General features: G+C 33.4%; 1 protein-coding gene across 1 annotated transcript in view; it reads left to right on the forward strand.

The window, feature by feature from the left end:
- Smp_180960 (putative anion exchange protein) overlaps positions 1-13,717 on the forward strand; it is a gene marked incomplete at both ends in the record, with an annotated part of 49,715 nt that extends 35,998 nt beyond the window's left edge. Inside the window, 3 exons of the mRNA XM_018796147.1 lie at positions 605-753; positions 11,883-12,077; positions 13,715-13,717. Of these exons, the coding sequence (XP_018650389.1) occupies positions 605-753; positions 11,883-12,077; positions 13,715-13,717 (347 nt within the window). The remainder of the gene's footprint in view (positions 1-604; positions 754-11,882; positions 12,078-13,714) is intronic.
- Positions 13,718-14,601: the final 884 nt, after the last annotated feature.

Raw genomic sequence — 14,601 nt, forward strand, 5'->3', positions numbered from 1 at the left:
TGAAGGTTTATTTTAAGAAATACTATGATTTACAGTAACCAGATTCCATTCAAACATAATCGGTTAAGTGCTCTGACGTGAGACTGGTAGGTCCTGGGTTCGAATCTCGCGAGGTGGGATCGTGGATGCGCACTGATGAGGAGTTCCATACTGGGACGAAACGGCCGTCCAGTGCTTCCAGGTTTTCCATGATGGTCTAGCTTCAATTTACTCATTATTTCAACTATGAAAAAACATAATTTTAACTAATTTTAGTCACTGAAAGTTAGTTTTCTTAATTCAGTGTGTTTAATACTCGTAAAATTTGGTCTTCATGGAGTTTTTTATGAGTTATTCTATTTCTACTTTATTCTAATCTGTTAGTTTAATGTTTCTTATCACATTACTATTAAGTCTAGTTCGTTTATGTTAAAACATTCAACTGTGAATTTAATCCATTCCATTTGTTTCTGATATAATACAATATGGAATGTTAGGGTTAACCTTTCAAATATTTGGTACCAATTAGCCAAAATAAATAATAAATAATGTAAATGGACTGATTTGCTATCTTTTAATTTAATTAAACTTATCGAACTTTTATGTTAACCTTTTTTTATTCCAGATACACAAGTTGACCCTTCCTATACTGTGACGTTAACTCTTTTAGCAGTTGGAGTTTTTTTGATTATTTTCACTGTTTTATCCGGTCAACCACTGGCAATTATTGGTATCTCTGCTCCTATGTACATTGTTGAATCTTCCTTAGTGTCGGTAAGTATTAATAATATTTCATCTTTGAAATGTATTACAAGAACATTTGATTTCCAGTTAGATTTCAATTCTAGGATTTAATTAATTTATTTTTTAGATAATGTTGACAACATTTTGTTTACTTAAATGTAAATTTCTTATTACGATAAATGCGCGTGCAACATTTAGTCTTTAAACAGTTTGTCTTCAGCCTGAAGATACCTTATGTGCTGAAAGAATTTAAGGAGGATTATGTATGAGGATTTAGATGAGAAAAGATGAACCGACAACTCAGTAGGCACATAATATGTACCTACATTTAATAATGAAAGCAATTGAAATCAGTTGAAAATAACACAAGCGTGAGATCAAAAGTATCTAATAATCAAAATTAGAAGTTGATAACGTAAGGTTTCGAATGTCTTATGTGTGATCTGTCCGATTAATATACAAAATGATCTGGAAAGGTCGTTGGTTATGGGAAAGGTCAAATAAAATATCAAATTTACCGTTCTTGAACGCCCGTCATTTGAATCAGTTTACTCTTTGTACCCTATTTTTCATCACCTTTTGATTAGTAAAAGATTTAATATCGTCATAAATACATAGTTTTCACAAAAACGAATGACATTGAACCTGATTATACGCGAAATTCTGGGTCTTAGTCTGACAACTACTTCAAACTACTATCAGCAAATTTAGATATCGGTGATTTCTTTTTACTTCGGAAATGTTAAATAATCATGTAGGTGAATTAAAATGTGAAAATATAAAGCAGCTTTACAGCTGCATTCTGAGGGAATTTCTAGGTTGCTTTGAATGAAGAAAATAGACGTGGAACAAGTATCTGCTTAAAAATAAGGAGTAGCTAGAAAACAGTAAGGTTGAGGTATACACATTTTATGAACTTAGTTCACACATTTTTTCAAACATAGTAGGTCTTTTTTTTGTTATCTATAATTTATACCAAGTGTTCATAAATTTACAGAAAAGAATACACAATGGTGAGGTAGTCGCTAATAAATAATTTGTACAGTTGTAACTATCAGTTTTAGTCCTATTCACTGATAGACTTTAATGTCGGTTGAATTTTCAAATCTTATTGTTATAAACGTCATTATCCCACTGTATAATCTAAGTTTAAACGTTTTATTCCGAAGAATGAGTGAATAAGTAATTTAAAATAGAAATTTCATAGCAGATGATCATCCATTTATTGTTAAAGTGTAAAACATGTATCACTTTTTTCAATGTATGCATGATTTTTTTTCGCTTTTATTAGCCTTGTATATATTCAGCTGTCAACTACCTCCTTACCAGCATTGTTCTACATTTTACAGCTGTATAGCTTGGTTTGCATGATACATATGAATAGATTTTTTATAGTTGTTAACGATGAGATAATTTATTAGTTAAGAGTTAGTTTCATGTATATTTTGATTATTTCACATATCTGGTCTCTATTGATAATTGCAAAAGGAAGTAAAAGCTATAAGATTAAAACAATAAAATCTCTATCATGATCATAATAGTCATAACCTCACCTTGGTAGGTAGAGATGGATAGTGGCTAGCAGTGGAATCCACGACGCGCGTTTCGTCCTATTTGGGACTCGTCAGCTGGATGTACCTGCATCTCAGATTTAGATGTTCACTCTGGGACTCGAACCCAGTACCCTCGCTTCAAACACCATCACGTTATCCACTCGACCACTGAGTCATGATAACCATTTGCTTGTGCGATGGGGTGAAGTTTAAATTCACAAGCATGGTAAGCAGAGATGGATAGTGGCTAGCAGTGGAATCTAGGACGAGCGTTTCGTCCTATTTAGGGCTATATCGAGGCAATACGCACAGTATGTACATTTGCCAATTAGAGATTGACTAGTTGCAGTCCTAACAAATCGATGGGAAGATTCAAACAAACAATACTGAATGAATTTATAACCTCACCCTGCCTATTTTAAATGTATCAGTCAGTCAGTTAACCATTGGCTAAATTGAACATGGTACATACATGTATCGGTTCAAGTTCCCACATCACATCAGATCAGAGAAAAAAAAGTTATCAAAGTAGTAGAAGAATTAACAGTATCAACAGTAGTAGAACAGATTAGTTATAAACATTGTTATTTGACAAAAGTGAATAAAAATAAAGAGTAAAACATAAAAGGTAATTTAAAAAAAATTAGATCTGAGGGTCGGCAATGAATGAATCAGTAACTATAATGGGTGGTTCATAATAATACGGCACTGAATTCAGACATAGAGGTATTGCAAAAATGTTCTACAATCTAGTCACGAAAATTTGGGAGGAAGAACAAGAATCGACAGACTGTAGAAAATAATATCTCATCGAAGTATCAAGAAAAGGAGATCACAGCGATTGTGCAAACTACATAGGTATCACGCTACCATCTGTACCATGATACATTTTCAACAGGGTGTTGTTGAACCGGATGAAAGACGTAGTAAACGCCCAAATTCGAGATCAAAAGTTCGGATTGCGTAGGGATCGGTCGTGTACAGACTGAACCGCGACACCATGGATCATTGTTGAATAATCAATTTAATGAAATGGGTCACTATACATCAACTTCATTGACTATGAGAAAACGTTTGACAGAGTAGACAGGAGAGCGTTTCGGAGCCTTCTTCTACACTATGGAGTGATTAGCTGAGGAGATCGCAAGCCTCATCCTAAATTCATACGACGAAATACATTTCAAAGTCGTGCATGGAAGACCGGAGTCAGATAACGCTGCTTACTCTTCCTCTTTCTCTTTCTTAAGGTGATTGACTGGATTATGAAGGCCTCCATATCTGAGGAGAAGCTCGGAATCATTAAGAAGATTTGCACTTATCAAATGACCTGACCCTCCTATCATAAACACACCAACAAATGCCGGTGAAGACAAACACTGTTGGAACAGCCTCTGAATCAGTAGGCCTCAAAATACACAAGGAAAAATCCAAGATCCTCAAATACAACATGGAGAACACCAACCCAATCACACTTGATAGAGAAGCTCTAGAAAATGTGGAATTTTTCACATGCCGGCCTGGGCAGCCTCATCAACGAAAGTGGAGGATCTGATGCAGACGTGAAGTCGAGGATTGGCGAAGAAAGGACAGCATCCCCACAGCTGAAGAACATATGGAACTCAAAACAACTGGAAAACAATATCAAAGTGGGAATTTTCAAAACGAACGTCGAGGCAGTTCTACTGTACGGAGGTGAAAATTGGAGAACTACCACAACCATCATTAAAATATTACAAGTATTTATAAACAGTTGTCTACACAAGATACTGCTTATCAGTTGATGGGATACCATCAGCAACAGCCTACTGTAGGAGAGGACGAAACAGATTCTAGTTGAAGAGGAAATTAGGAAGAGATGCTGGAAGTGGTTTGGGCATACGTTGCGGAAATCACCAAAATACACCATGAGTCATGTTCCAACTTGGAAATACTCCAAGCAAAAGGAAACAGAGACAAGCAAAGAACACATTGCATATGAAAATGGGGTAAATTTTATAAGATTGAATATCAGTCGGAAACAAGTGAAAAAGAGAGTCTAAGACAGAATTGGTTAGAGAATTCTGATCGATATCCCATGTTCCTCCATGAGGGGTAACAGGCTTAAGTGAAGTAGAATTATTATGAGGAAACATTTCTGAATGAAAAAGATTCAAATTTTTAAAATTTTAATTACAAATTATATTTTGTTTTATTATTCATGATAATTATTACATTTCCAAAAAAGGGAAGGAGAACAACTTTTTTCTTTATTTGTCATCAATATCATAATTAAAAAAAAAAGGCCAATTAAACAAATTAATTTCTATATGAACATGTTTGGTTGGATAGAGTTATATTAGTTGAAAAAAAGGGAATAAACGGACTCAGCCAAGTTTAATTTAATTAAGAGAAGATTTTACTTTCGTATCCTTGTTATTATTCCTTTATCAATTATAGATTTAATCTGTTTCATTGTTGAAGAATTATTCCTAATTGAATGAATTGATTTAATTAAAAATTTTTGGGTTATAACATTGAATAATAATACATAATAAATTGTACTGATATACATAGAAGTTATGTAAATGAACTGATAGAAAGGTTTAAAAAAAACAAACTAATACAATGATTTATTAAATCTTTCCTTTAGGCGTTAGAAGTAATCAAGATGTCATGAAGCACTGAATGATAAATAGTCGATTTAGTAAAAAATTCACTTTGTATTATTTGTCTGAATCTTCCCATTGATGTGTTAGGACTGCAACTGATCAGTCTCTTATAGGTATATGTGCATAGTGTGTGTGTTGACTTGATATAGCCTTATTTCACAAGCATTGTAAGCAAACATAGATAGTGGCTAGCAGTGGAATCCCAGAGTGAACATCAACTCTGATATGCAGGTACATCCAGCTGACGAGTCCCAAATAAGACGAAACGTGCTTCCTGGATCGCACTGATAGCCACTATCCATCTTTGCTTACAATTAGATTAAGTAGTTTGAATTCTTATAGTTTTCTCTTATATTTCATATATTAATTTGTTTGATTTTATTTGGAAATACAAAAGTAAATATACCGAAAAATGTTTACGTATCTCAGTTATTGTAAACGTTGAGTGATATGGATTAGAATCAGTTACCATAACACAGATGTATATTATTCTTTATCTTCCATTAAGTTCTCAGTTTGATTGTTATTTCATACATTTTACTCATCTGATTTATCTTCTATGCTTAAACAACATTCTTCAATGTATGGTGTTTCTCAGTATCATAAAGTTATTTGAACTCTTTCATCTTATCATACCGATAAGATATACTTTGTTAAGCTAAAACGCAATGTTACCCAAGATCCTGTGTTGCTTAAAACTGACTGCATATTAACCAAATATGATAACGAGGAGCTAGTTATTTACATTATTTGGCTTATTCTGAAATATGGAATTAGTCAATTACAAATCCAATGATTGTATTGGACAACACTAATGTTTCTAAGTATCTGAATTTACATTACACATTAAGATGGTGAAACTAAACGTTTTCTCCTCTATAAAAAATACTATAACTGAGAGATTAAGCATATCTAGTGAAACGTCACTTTATATTCCCGTCTGTTCTTTTGTGTACGACATTGCTAAGTTTATTTAAATTGTATTCAAGAATGAGCATAAAACAAGTTATCATGACTAATTAGGGTCTGTGTCTCATAAAACTCATATATACGTACTCTAATTCCTTTCTAAGAATATCACCTAAGAAAATTTCCCTGCTTTCATTTTCAATATTTTACAAGGTTCGTTTTGCATTTATACTTTTTTCGATGACAAGGGTATTTTTCACCAAGATGTTAGCAATAGTTCGGTACAAAATAAACTACTATACGATGTAACAAGAGTTCCGTTTAAGTTTCACTACGAAAAGTAACACTGATATAAATATATCAAGTTTCCGATGAAATGATATAGGCGTTCTGAATCCCATTGATATTCACAGTTTTGTATAATCAGAATCTGGTTGATAATGCTGTAATGATATCTATATAAGAAGATGGTGTACAAGAGACGTGTAGACCTACGAAGGCCATAATCCAGAAAATACAGGCGTTTATCAACAGTTGTCTACGCAAAATACTTCGGATCCGCTGACCAGACACTATCAGCAACAACCTACTGTGGAGAGAACAAACCACATTCCATTCAGTGGAGGAAGAAAAATCAGGAAGAAGCTCTGGATGTGGATAGCACACACATTGAAGAAATCACCCAACTGTGTCACAAGATAAGCCCTCACATGGAATCCTAAAGGCCGGAGGAAAAGAGAAAGACCAAAGAACACATTACGTTGAGAAATGGAGACAGACATGAAAAGAATAAACAAAAATTGGATAGAACTAGAAAGGAAGGCGCATGATAGAGTGAGTGGGTTAGAGAACGTTGGTCAGAGGCCTATGCTCCATTGAGAGTAACAGGCGTAAGTAAGTAAGTAAGTAAGTGTACTGATCAACTGATTGATTAGATTAGCTTTAACTAAATAATTCTTCCCTTTCTCCCTTTTAAATACTTTATTATTTTAAATAAACAAAGAACCCACATTGAATATTATCCAACAATAAAGATTATCCCAAAGAAGAGTTCTTTTTTTTCAATCAGTTCACTCGGAAACAAAAAAAATTGTACATGCTTACAGTCTGTACATCTTTGAGAATAAAAATTCACTACAATGAATCACCCCTTTTTTTCTTTTCTCCTGTAGTTACGTAAACATTGTTACATAGATATATCTAAACACGTCTATTAGCAATAAAAAAAGAAATTTCTATACAAATCATTAATTTTCTTTTCTTTTTTTGTTTTACTGAATATCTATGATCTTTTTTTTGAATTCCAATTGTGTCTACTTTTATTGATTTTATCACTTCTGTTATTATTATTATTAATGCATAGTTACTCCTTTTTTTTAAAAAATTAAACATTTTGCTCGTTATCTCACTAGTACTGTATAGATTTATTGTTTAGGTCCGAGTAGGTATAATACAGGTCAGTAAAGAACTTTATAGCCTAACTTTACTATTTTATTGTGTTATTTCTTGTTTTTTTGTTTTTGAAAACCAAAGGACAAATATGTCAAGGTTATATGAAGCATTGTTTTGTTTTTTTTACGTTACAAAAAGTATGCTCATTGATGATGCCACGTGGTTAACCAAAAGCAAAACATCATCATGTCTAGAAACTAAATTTGTATATCATCACACATGACTTCTAAATTTATAGAATATATATATATATTGAGTATATTTATTAATTTATATGATTGTGGTAGACATTAATTGATAGATGTTATTAAAGATTATTTTTAATGTTAGATCGCTGAAGATAATTGAAAGGAAACGCCAGATTTAGATTTCATACTAGTTGGCGCTCAACAGCAAGCTCCTACCTGTAATCTTCAGTGGACTTGTGTTCCTTGTGGGATTCGAGTCGTAGTTGTGCACCTCCACAGTTTGAGGCCTTACTACTAAGTTATTTGTGTCCGTGTCCCTCTAGACTACAGTTACACTTTTTTAACTAGAGCTTGCTACCATGAAACTTAGGTTGAGATCTCTGTAGACGACCATTAAACCACTTAACAAATAAATATAGTATATGTGATGTCAAGTTACTTAGATTAATGTGCAAATCACAATTTGATTAATAGAATTCGTTTAGTTCTTAAAGGATCAGTCAAACGTGACAAAGTTCACTGTTTTACATTCGATATATCTGAAAACGTTTTCTAGTCCACCCACAACACACTTCTGGTTCGATGTATTGTTATTTTGTATGCAGCTGATCTGTCGCTTAATCCGCTACTGAGATTGTGATACCTGTGTTTAATAATGACAAACGGTGATAAGGTTTTTCCTACCAGGTTATCAAAGTGTGTAACGTCTCTCTACTCATTTATAATATAAGATATATTTATTAAACATTCACCAACTAAAATATTCATTCTAAATAAATAGGGTATGGCTAGGATTGATATCCAGGACGAGTATTTTGTAACATTTGGAACCCTTCATTTGCATGTATCTGGGTCTAACCTGATATTCACCCCGAGATCCAAACCTTGTACCTTTTACTTCGAATGTCTAACGTGTTATCCACTTAGCTAATGAGTTCACTCATGACAATTCATGTAGTGAGACAATCTGCACAATATTCCCACATGGTGATTAAAACTGATCAAAATTCAGTCAAAAATATTAACAGGATAATCCAAAACCACTACACATTAAAGTTATTCAAAATGTGATACAACTGGAAACAGTAAATAAGCGTTAAATTTGTTGATGTCACTTTCACTATTATTTGAAATGAAATAAGTGCGACCTTAAAATGTTTATAAGTATAAACAAAGTAAATGAAAAAGAACTTTCTTTTCAGCATATGAGATACCTTACTATAAGTTAGTAGTTTTGGAAACTAATCTAAAATTCTATTTAACAGAATTGATGGCGCTCAAATACTGTGAAACTATTCGCTCTAATTTAGACGAGAGTTCTTATAGAATTGATGTTTGTTTCTATCTTTTCAAATGGTTATACTAATTTACGTTTCTTTATATAGTTCGCTGATATTTAAAGTGAATCGTATTGGGTTCAAGTTTTATTGTAAACATCAACACTGAGATATTGATACATTCAGCCTACTAGTGCTCAATGAGATTAAAATGGGATTTTTAGATTCCATCAATGATAACTATATATAGACATTATCAGAAGGGGCTTTCGTGGAGATTTTAGTAATCTATATAGTTCATAAGTCAATTGAAGATAGACCACCATGGAAAACCTGGAAGCACTGGACGGCCGTTTCGTCCTGTTGTGGAATTCCTCGGCCGTGCGCATCCAAGATCCCGCCTCACGAGATTCGAACCCAGAACCTTTCAGTCTCGCGCGCGAGCACTTAACCGACAGACCACTGAGCCGGCCGGCATCCAACGGTGTTAATGTGTAACTGACTCATGATGTCAACTATATAATATCTCCAGACATAATCGAAATGTTCTCCTAGTTTGTACAAATTTCAGTAAAGACTGCTCATACTACTATCACAAGTATCAACGACGATATAATAAAAAGTATTAGAAAATATTATTTTTTTATTTTTTCGTCTTCGTTTTTAAACTAGTCTACTTTTGATGAAATTGTATTCTCTGAGCTTTATGGTTTAATCTTAGAGTGTTTACCATCGTTCTTAGAAAAAACCATTAGCAGTATAAACTTCCAATTTAGTGAGTGTAACGCCACCAAAATCGTCCTACGAAGCTATTAATCTTCTCGATCGCTTCACGATCTATTTTCATTTTACAATGAACTAATTAGAGTGAACTTATTGATTTTCGATTTGCACCGGAATTGTAGTGGTTCGATATCTATTTCCAATCGAATCGATTGATTATCGTTATCGACTTATACTTATCATCAATCCTCTCACATAATTAGCGATTTTAATCACGTTGATGAATAACGGCATTAACTAGGTCAAATACAAGAATGGATTTCGAATGCACAAATTTCATACAATCGTTGATCCAAACAGACGATGCGCGGTAGAGTAGGTGTGTGAGACAATTCGATTTAATCAAGAGTTAATTGATTTTTCTAGTCAAACAAAAACAAATTACAGACATGTGATGAGTAGGATAAGCAGTGCACACACACATAAATTAAAAAGGTTGATAAACAAATACTTAATAAGATCAAAATGTGGCTCAAGAAGAATGAGTAAATTGGCCTGTCTGGAAGCTGGAATAAACTATGCGGGTTTGTTTAGCACAACAAGATATTGTAAAAAAAATCCCATCATATTTCTTCTATTAAGTAGTTAAATCTGTCTTGTGTTTACAGTTAGTGCTTACAAGATTTCAGAATGTCTCTTCTTCATATGATGGGACATGTGTTATTCATCGTAAGGAAATCCTATTTATGCAGTGATATTATTCAATAAAGTTAAGAATTGATGCTTAAAATAATTTTGGAAATTTTATCATTCCGTTGGAGACATTAGTACTAATTCGTCCGAATCTTGACAAACTTTCTGCATAATTGAGATTGGGATCGCTTTATCAACTATTTTTGTAGAAGTTGACGAACAAAAAAGAATCAACAAACTTGACGTCGAATGTTGCTTATTGAAAACTCAATGTTAAAGTTCTATTTACTCATTCATAGATGTATATTAAATTAATTTTCTGTTTCAATGACATTTACTTTCGACAAATGACGATTAATATTCGCAATTGATATGTATTAACTTGCTAAGTTTCATTGTTTGAAGTCGAATTAGAAATAATATCTGAAAAAAAATTCTACAATCTATCAAAAAGTATGCAGTCTTAAAATTAGTTATTATCAGGAGTTTTTGTGGAGAGTTCAGCATTTTCATATTTGAAATCATGAGTCAATTGAAGCTAGATCACCATGGAAAACCTGGAAGCACTGGACGGTTGTTTCGTCCTATCATGAGACTTCTCAGCAGTGTCCATCCACGACTTCGCCTCGTGAGATTCGAACTCAGGACCTATCAGTCTCGCGCCAGAGCACTTAACCGATAGACCACTGGATGCGCACAGCTGAGGAGTCTCACAATAGAACGAAACGGCTGTCCAGTGCTTCCAGGTTTTCCTCGGTTGTCTAGCTTCAATTGACTCACGCTTTCAGCTATTAAAATTAGTTGTTCCGTGATTTGTGAAAAAAAGAATACTGAATTGATGTCTCTAAGTGGCGATTCAGTATTTTAATTAATAAGTAATCTGTCATTTGTTTTTTTTCGTTTTCTTCATCTTTTTTCTATAAATTAATTGTTATATTCCGTGGAGATTTATGAGTGGTAACTTTGAGGACTATATATGGACCAATATGATGTGTACATTTCTTATTGTATAATTGTTAACTTACTCAACTATTCATATTCATGTTCCTTTTATTATGACCTTTATTTCGACCTATAGACTATTACTGCACGATTTACGATCCCGGATTGAAACCCAGTCTATTAAATACTGTTTCCCTATTCACAGACACATTTGGCCAAATCTTGTACATATGTTATTTTCGATTTTGTGGTACGATGTGGTCAGTTTGTTTAGTATATAAACCCAGTTTGTTTGAGAATAATGACTCGGATTGCAGAGGCTGTTATTGGTGTTGTGGACTTAACTGGCTGGACTAGGCAGAAAGCAGGACTGATAAGTACTCAAGACTGCTCATACAGCTTTCGTGTATCATTACAGTGATCGATAATACACTGCTCTCCAATTGGAGATCTCATAACGTTCATATATTAAACAGGGCACGCACATACGTACTCTACCGATATAACATTAATAAAACATTCCTCAGTATTACAAACTTCAAAATCTATTCATTCACCAATATATTTAACAAGGTATGGTTGACAAGGTATCTAAATGCTACCGTTTATTTCATTATTGAGCCTTATAAAGTAAAACTTAACTAGTCAGCACATACATATTTACATTAATATGATAACAGTAGTTAATTGAATTTCATCTGTTTCCTTTTCTTTTGGTCGATGATTTTAATCCTATTTCCATTATTTTTTTCTTTTTTCTTCTTACTTTTTCAGGTTTCAAGGAGTACAGGAGTTGATTTTAAACAATTAAGATTTTGGAGTGCTTTTTATTGTTCTATATTTGGTTTCATATTTGTTGGTTGTAATATATCTGGGATAGCTAAACATATAAGACGATCTGTAGAAGAAGTATATAATTCATTTATTGGATTTTTCTTTTTACTTAAAGCATTATTTACAATGTTTTTAGTAAGTGGTTTGATATTAGTTTGATTTGTTGTTTTTCATTTTTATTTTGTAATTATTTCAAATGATTTTTAATTATTCAGGACTCAGTGGCCGAGTGGATAACGTGATGGCGTTTGAAGCGAAAGGTACTGGGTTCGAGTCCCAGAGTAAACATCAATTGTGACATACAAGTAGATCCAGCTGACGAGTCCCAAATAGGACGAAACGCGCGTCAAACTGGATTCCACTGCTATTCACTATCCATCTTTGCTTACAATGCTTGTGAAATAAGGTTATAACGAGGCAATATGCACAGACTGACCCGTTGCAGTCGTAACACATCAATGGGAAGATTCAAACAAACAATACTAAGTGAATTTAATGTAAAAATAGTCTACATTTTATACAGGCTAGTAGTTTTGTCCTGGGATGGAATCCTTCAGAATATCTCAGGCATGACCCCGTATTGAAAGGAGTTCAGGACTTTAAAGCTGAGCTAAATAACTTTCGCCCAAGGATCATTGAACTAAAATCCAATGGTTCAGAATTCAGACTTCGGTATTTATATCTTAGTTAGACTAATACTACTGTATAGTTTGGTCCCCATATTGTCGATCGACTTAGAGAACAATACAAATGTCCTCCATTAAAATAGCACATTTTTCTCAATTCCTTGTTTTTCGGTTGTATAATACTCAACTGGTGTTAAACACAGAATGCGTCACAACAATAAATAAATCATATGATCAATTCAACTAGTGTAATTTATCATTAATCCATATACCAACACCGTGTAAGGTGCTGTCCATAAAATCAACTATAAGTCATTTTATGTTACTTCAATTAAGTAATACGAAAACTGACCAGTATTTTCTTTTTGTATTAATTACACTCATTTGAAAGTATATTTTTGGAAGACAACTAGCTTGATACTGCTTCCTATTGTTCTATTTGAAGTGTTCTAAAGATTATTGACCACCTTTAATGTTTTAACTTTATTAGACTTAATGAAATTTTCTTGTTTGCTTAAAGGCCAAACTCAATTAAAAACACTGCTAATTTTAAAGAGACATTTCACTAATTTCAGGAGACAGTTCCCTTTTATAATAGGGAAGAATTTACCCTTTTAACTTGTTTAAACATTTGATATGAAACAAAAGGTAATACCTATAGGTAGCGAAACGAAAGTTTTGTTATTTGTGAGCGATTGTATGGTCAAAGTGACAGTTTAATTGAAAGTTGTATATACTAATGCTAGTTCAGTTTCCCATGGAACTGGTAACATAAGTTTTACAATATTTTTAGCGATGATCCCTTTGACCTAAAGCAGTCAGCTTAGGGCTAGCACTTCCTCATCATAGAGATAAAATCTATGGGGTTTTAGAGAGCTATGTCCGCTGGGATAAACTAGTTTAGCTGTCTTACTAAACAACATCATCAACATAAACTTTCTGCATTAATGTCAGGAAATTCTCATTGCTCACGTATATCTGAAGTTTGTACTACTGATAATTTTGTCAAGAAAAATAATTAGAGCCTAAGAATTGAAGCATCCGACCCAAAGAATTCAACCCAACAAAAATCACCCTTCTGAACAACAAATCTTCACCACCTCAAAATTTGTACTATTTCATTAACAAGAATTTACATTTTTCTAGTGAATATAATTGGGTTCAAACAATACGTCTTCATTATATCGGTCAACTTACTAGCCGAGTAGAATTTCATTCAACTGACAAAGAAATTAATAGACAGTTAACTATCACTGGTTCCCTTATACTTTTCTTTGTGTGATCGAACTCTTGGACAATATTAATGTAGGTCTATAGATTACAGTTATAACAGTGTATTTGATGCTGTTATACCGTTGTTAATAAATTCAGTTTGCATACAACTGAGTATTACAATGAGAATAAGTAATATGAAATTGATTTATATATGATATGCATGGTATGTCTGGTCAACAATAGCAACATGAGATCAGGAAAGAACATAATATACAGATTGATTTTCTTATTGGTTGTTTGAAAGTAATTGGCATATGTGCATACAGTGCAGATTGCCTCAATATTTCGTTAAATCACAAGTATCATAGGTAGAGATGGATGGTAGCTAGCAGTGTAATCCAGGACGTGTGTTTCGTGCAATCCTCACAGGATGCACGTATGCCGATAAGAGACTGACTACTCGCAGTCCCAAACGTCAATGAAGAGATTCAAACAACCAATACAAAAATGAATTAAAGTTCACCCGATTGCACAAACCAGTGGCTATCTGGACTCGGTAGCTAAGTAAATAAGGCGATGGAATTGGAAGTGAATAGTACTGGAGTGAATATCAACTCTGAGATGGAGTTACATCCAGCCGACAAGTCCACCAACAGTCACCATCCATCTCTGCTCATACTATACAGATATTTTAGTCTCCAGTACTCTACATGATGCAATACGTATTTGTGATTAATTCTAGTTGTATCTACAATAAATGTTGTGTAAGGTACCGTTTAGAGTAAATCGCTGACATAGTGAAGGTAAGTTTGCTTGTC

Source organism: Schistosoma mansoni, chromosome 2 (assembly GCF_000237925.1).
Source record: "Schistosoma mansoni strain Puerto Rico chromosome 2, complete genome".
Lineage (NCBI taxonomy): Eukaryota > Metazoa > Platyhelminthes > Trematoda > Strigeidida > Schistosomatidae > Schistosoma > Schistosoma mansoni.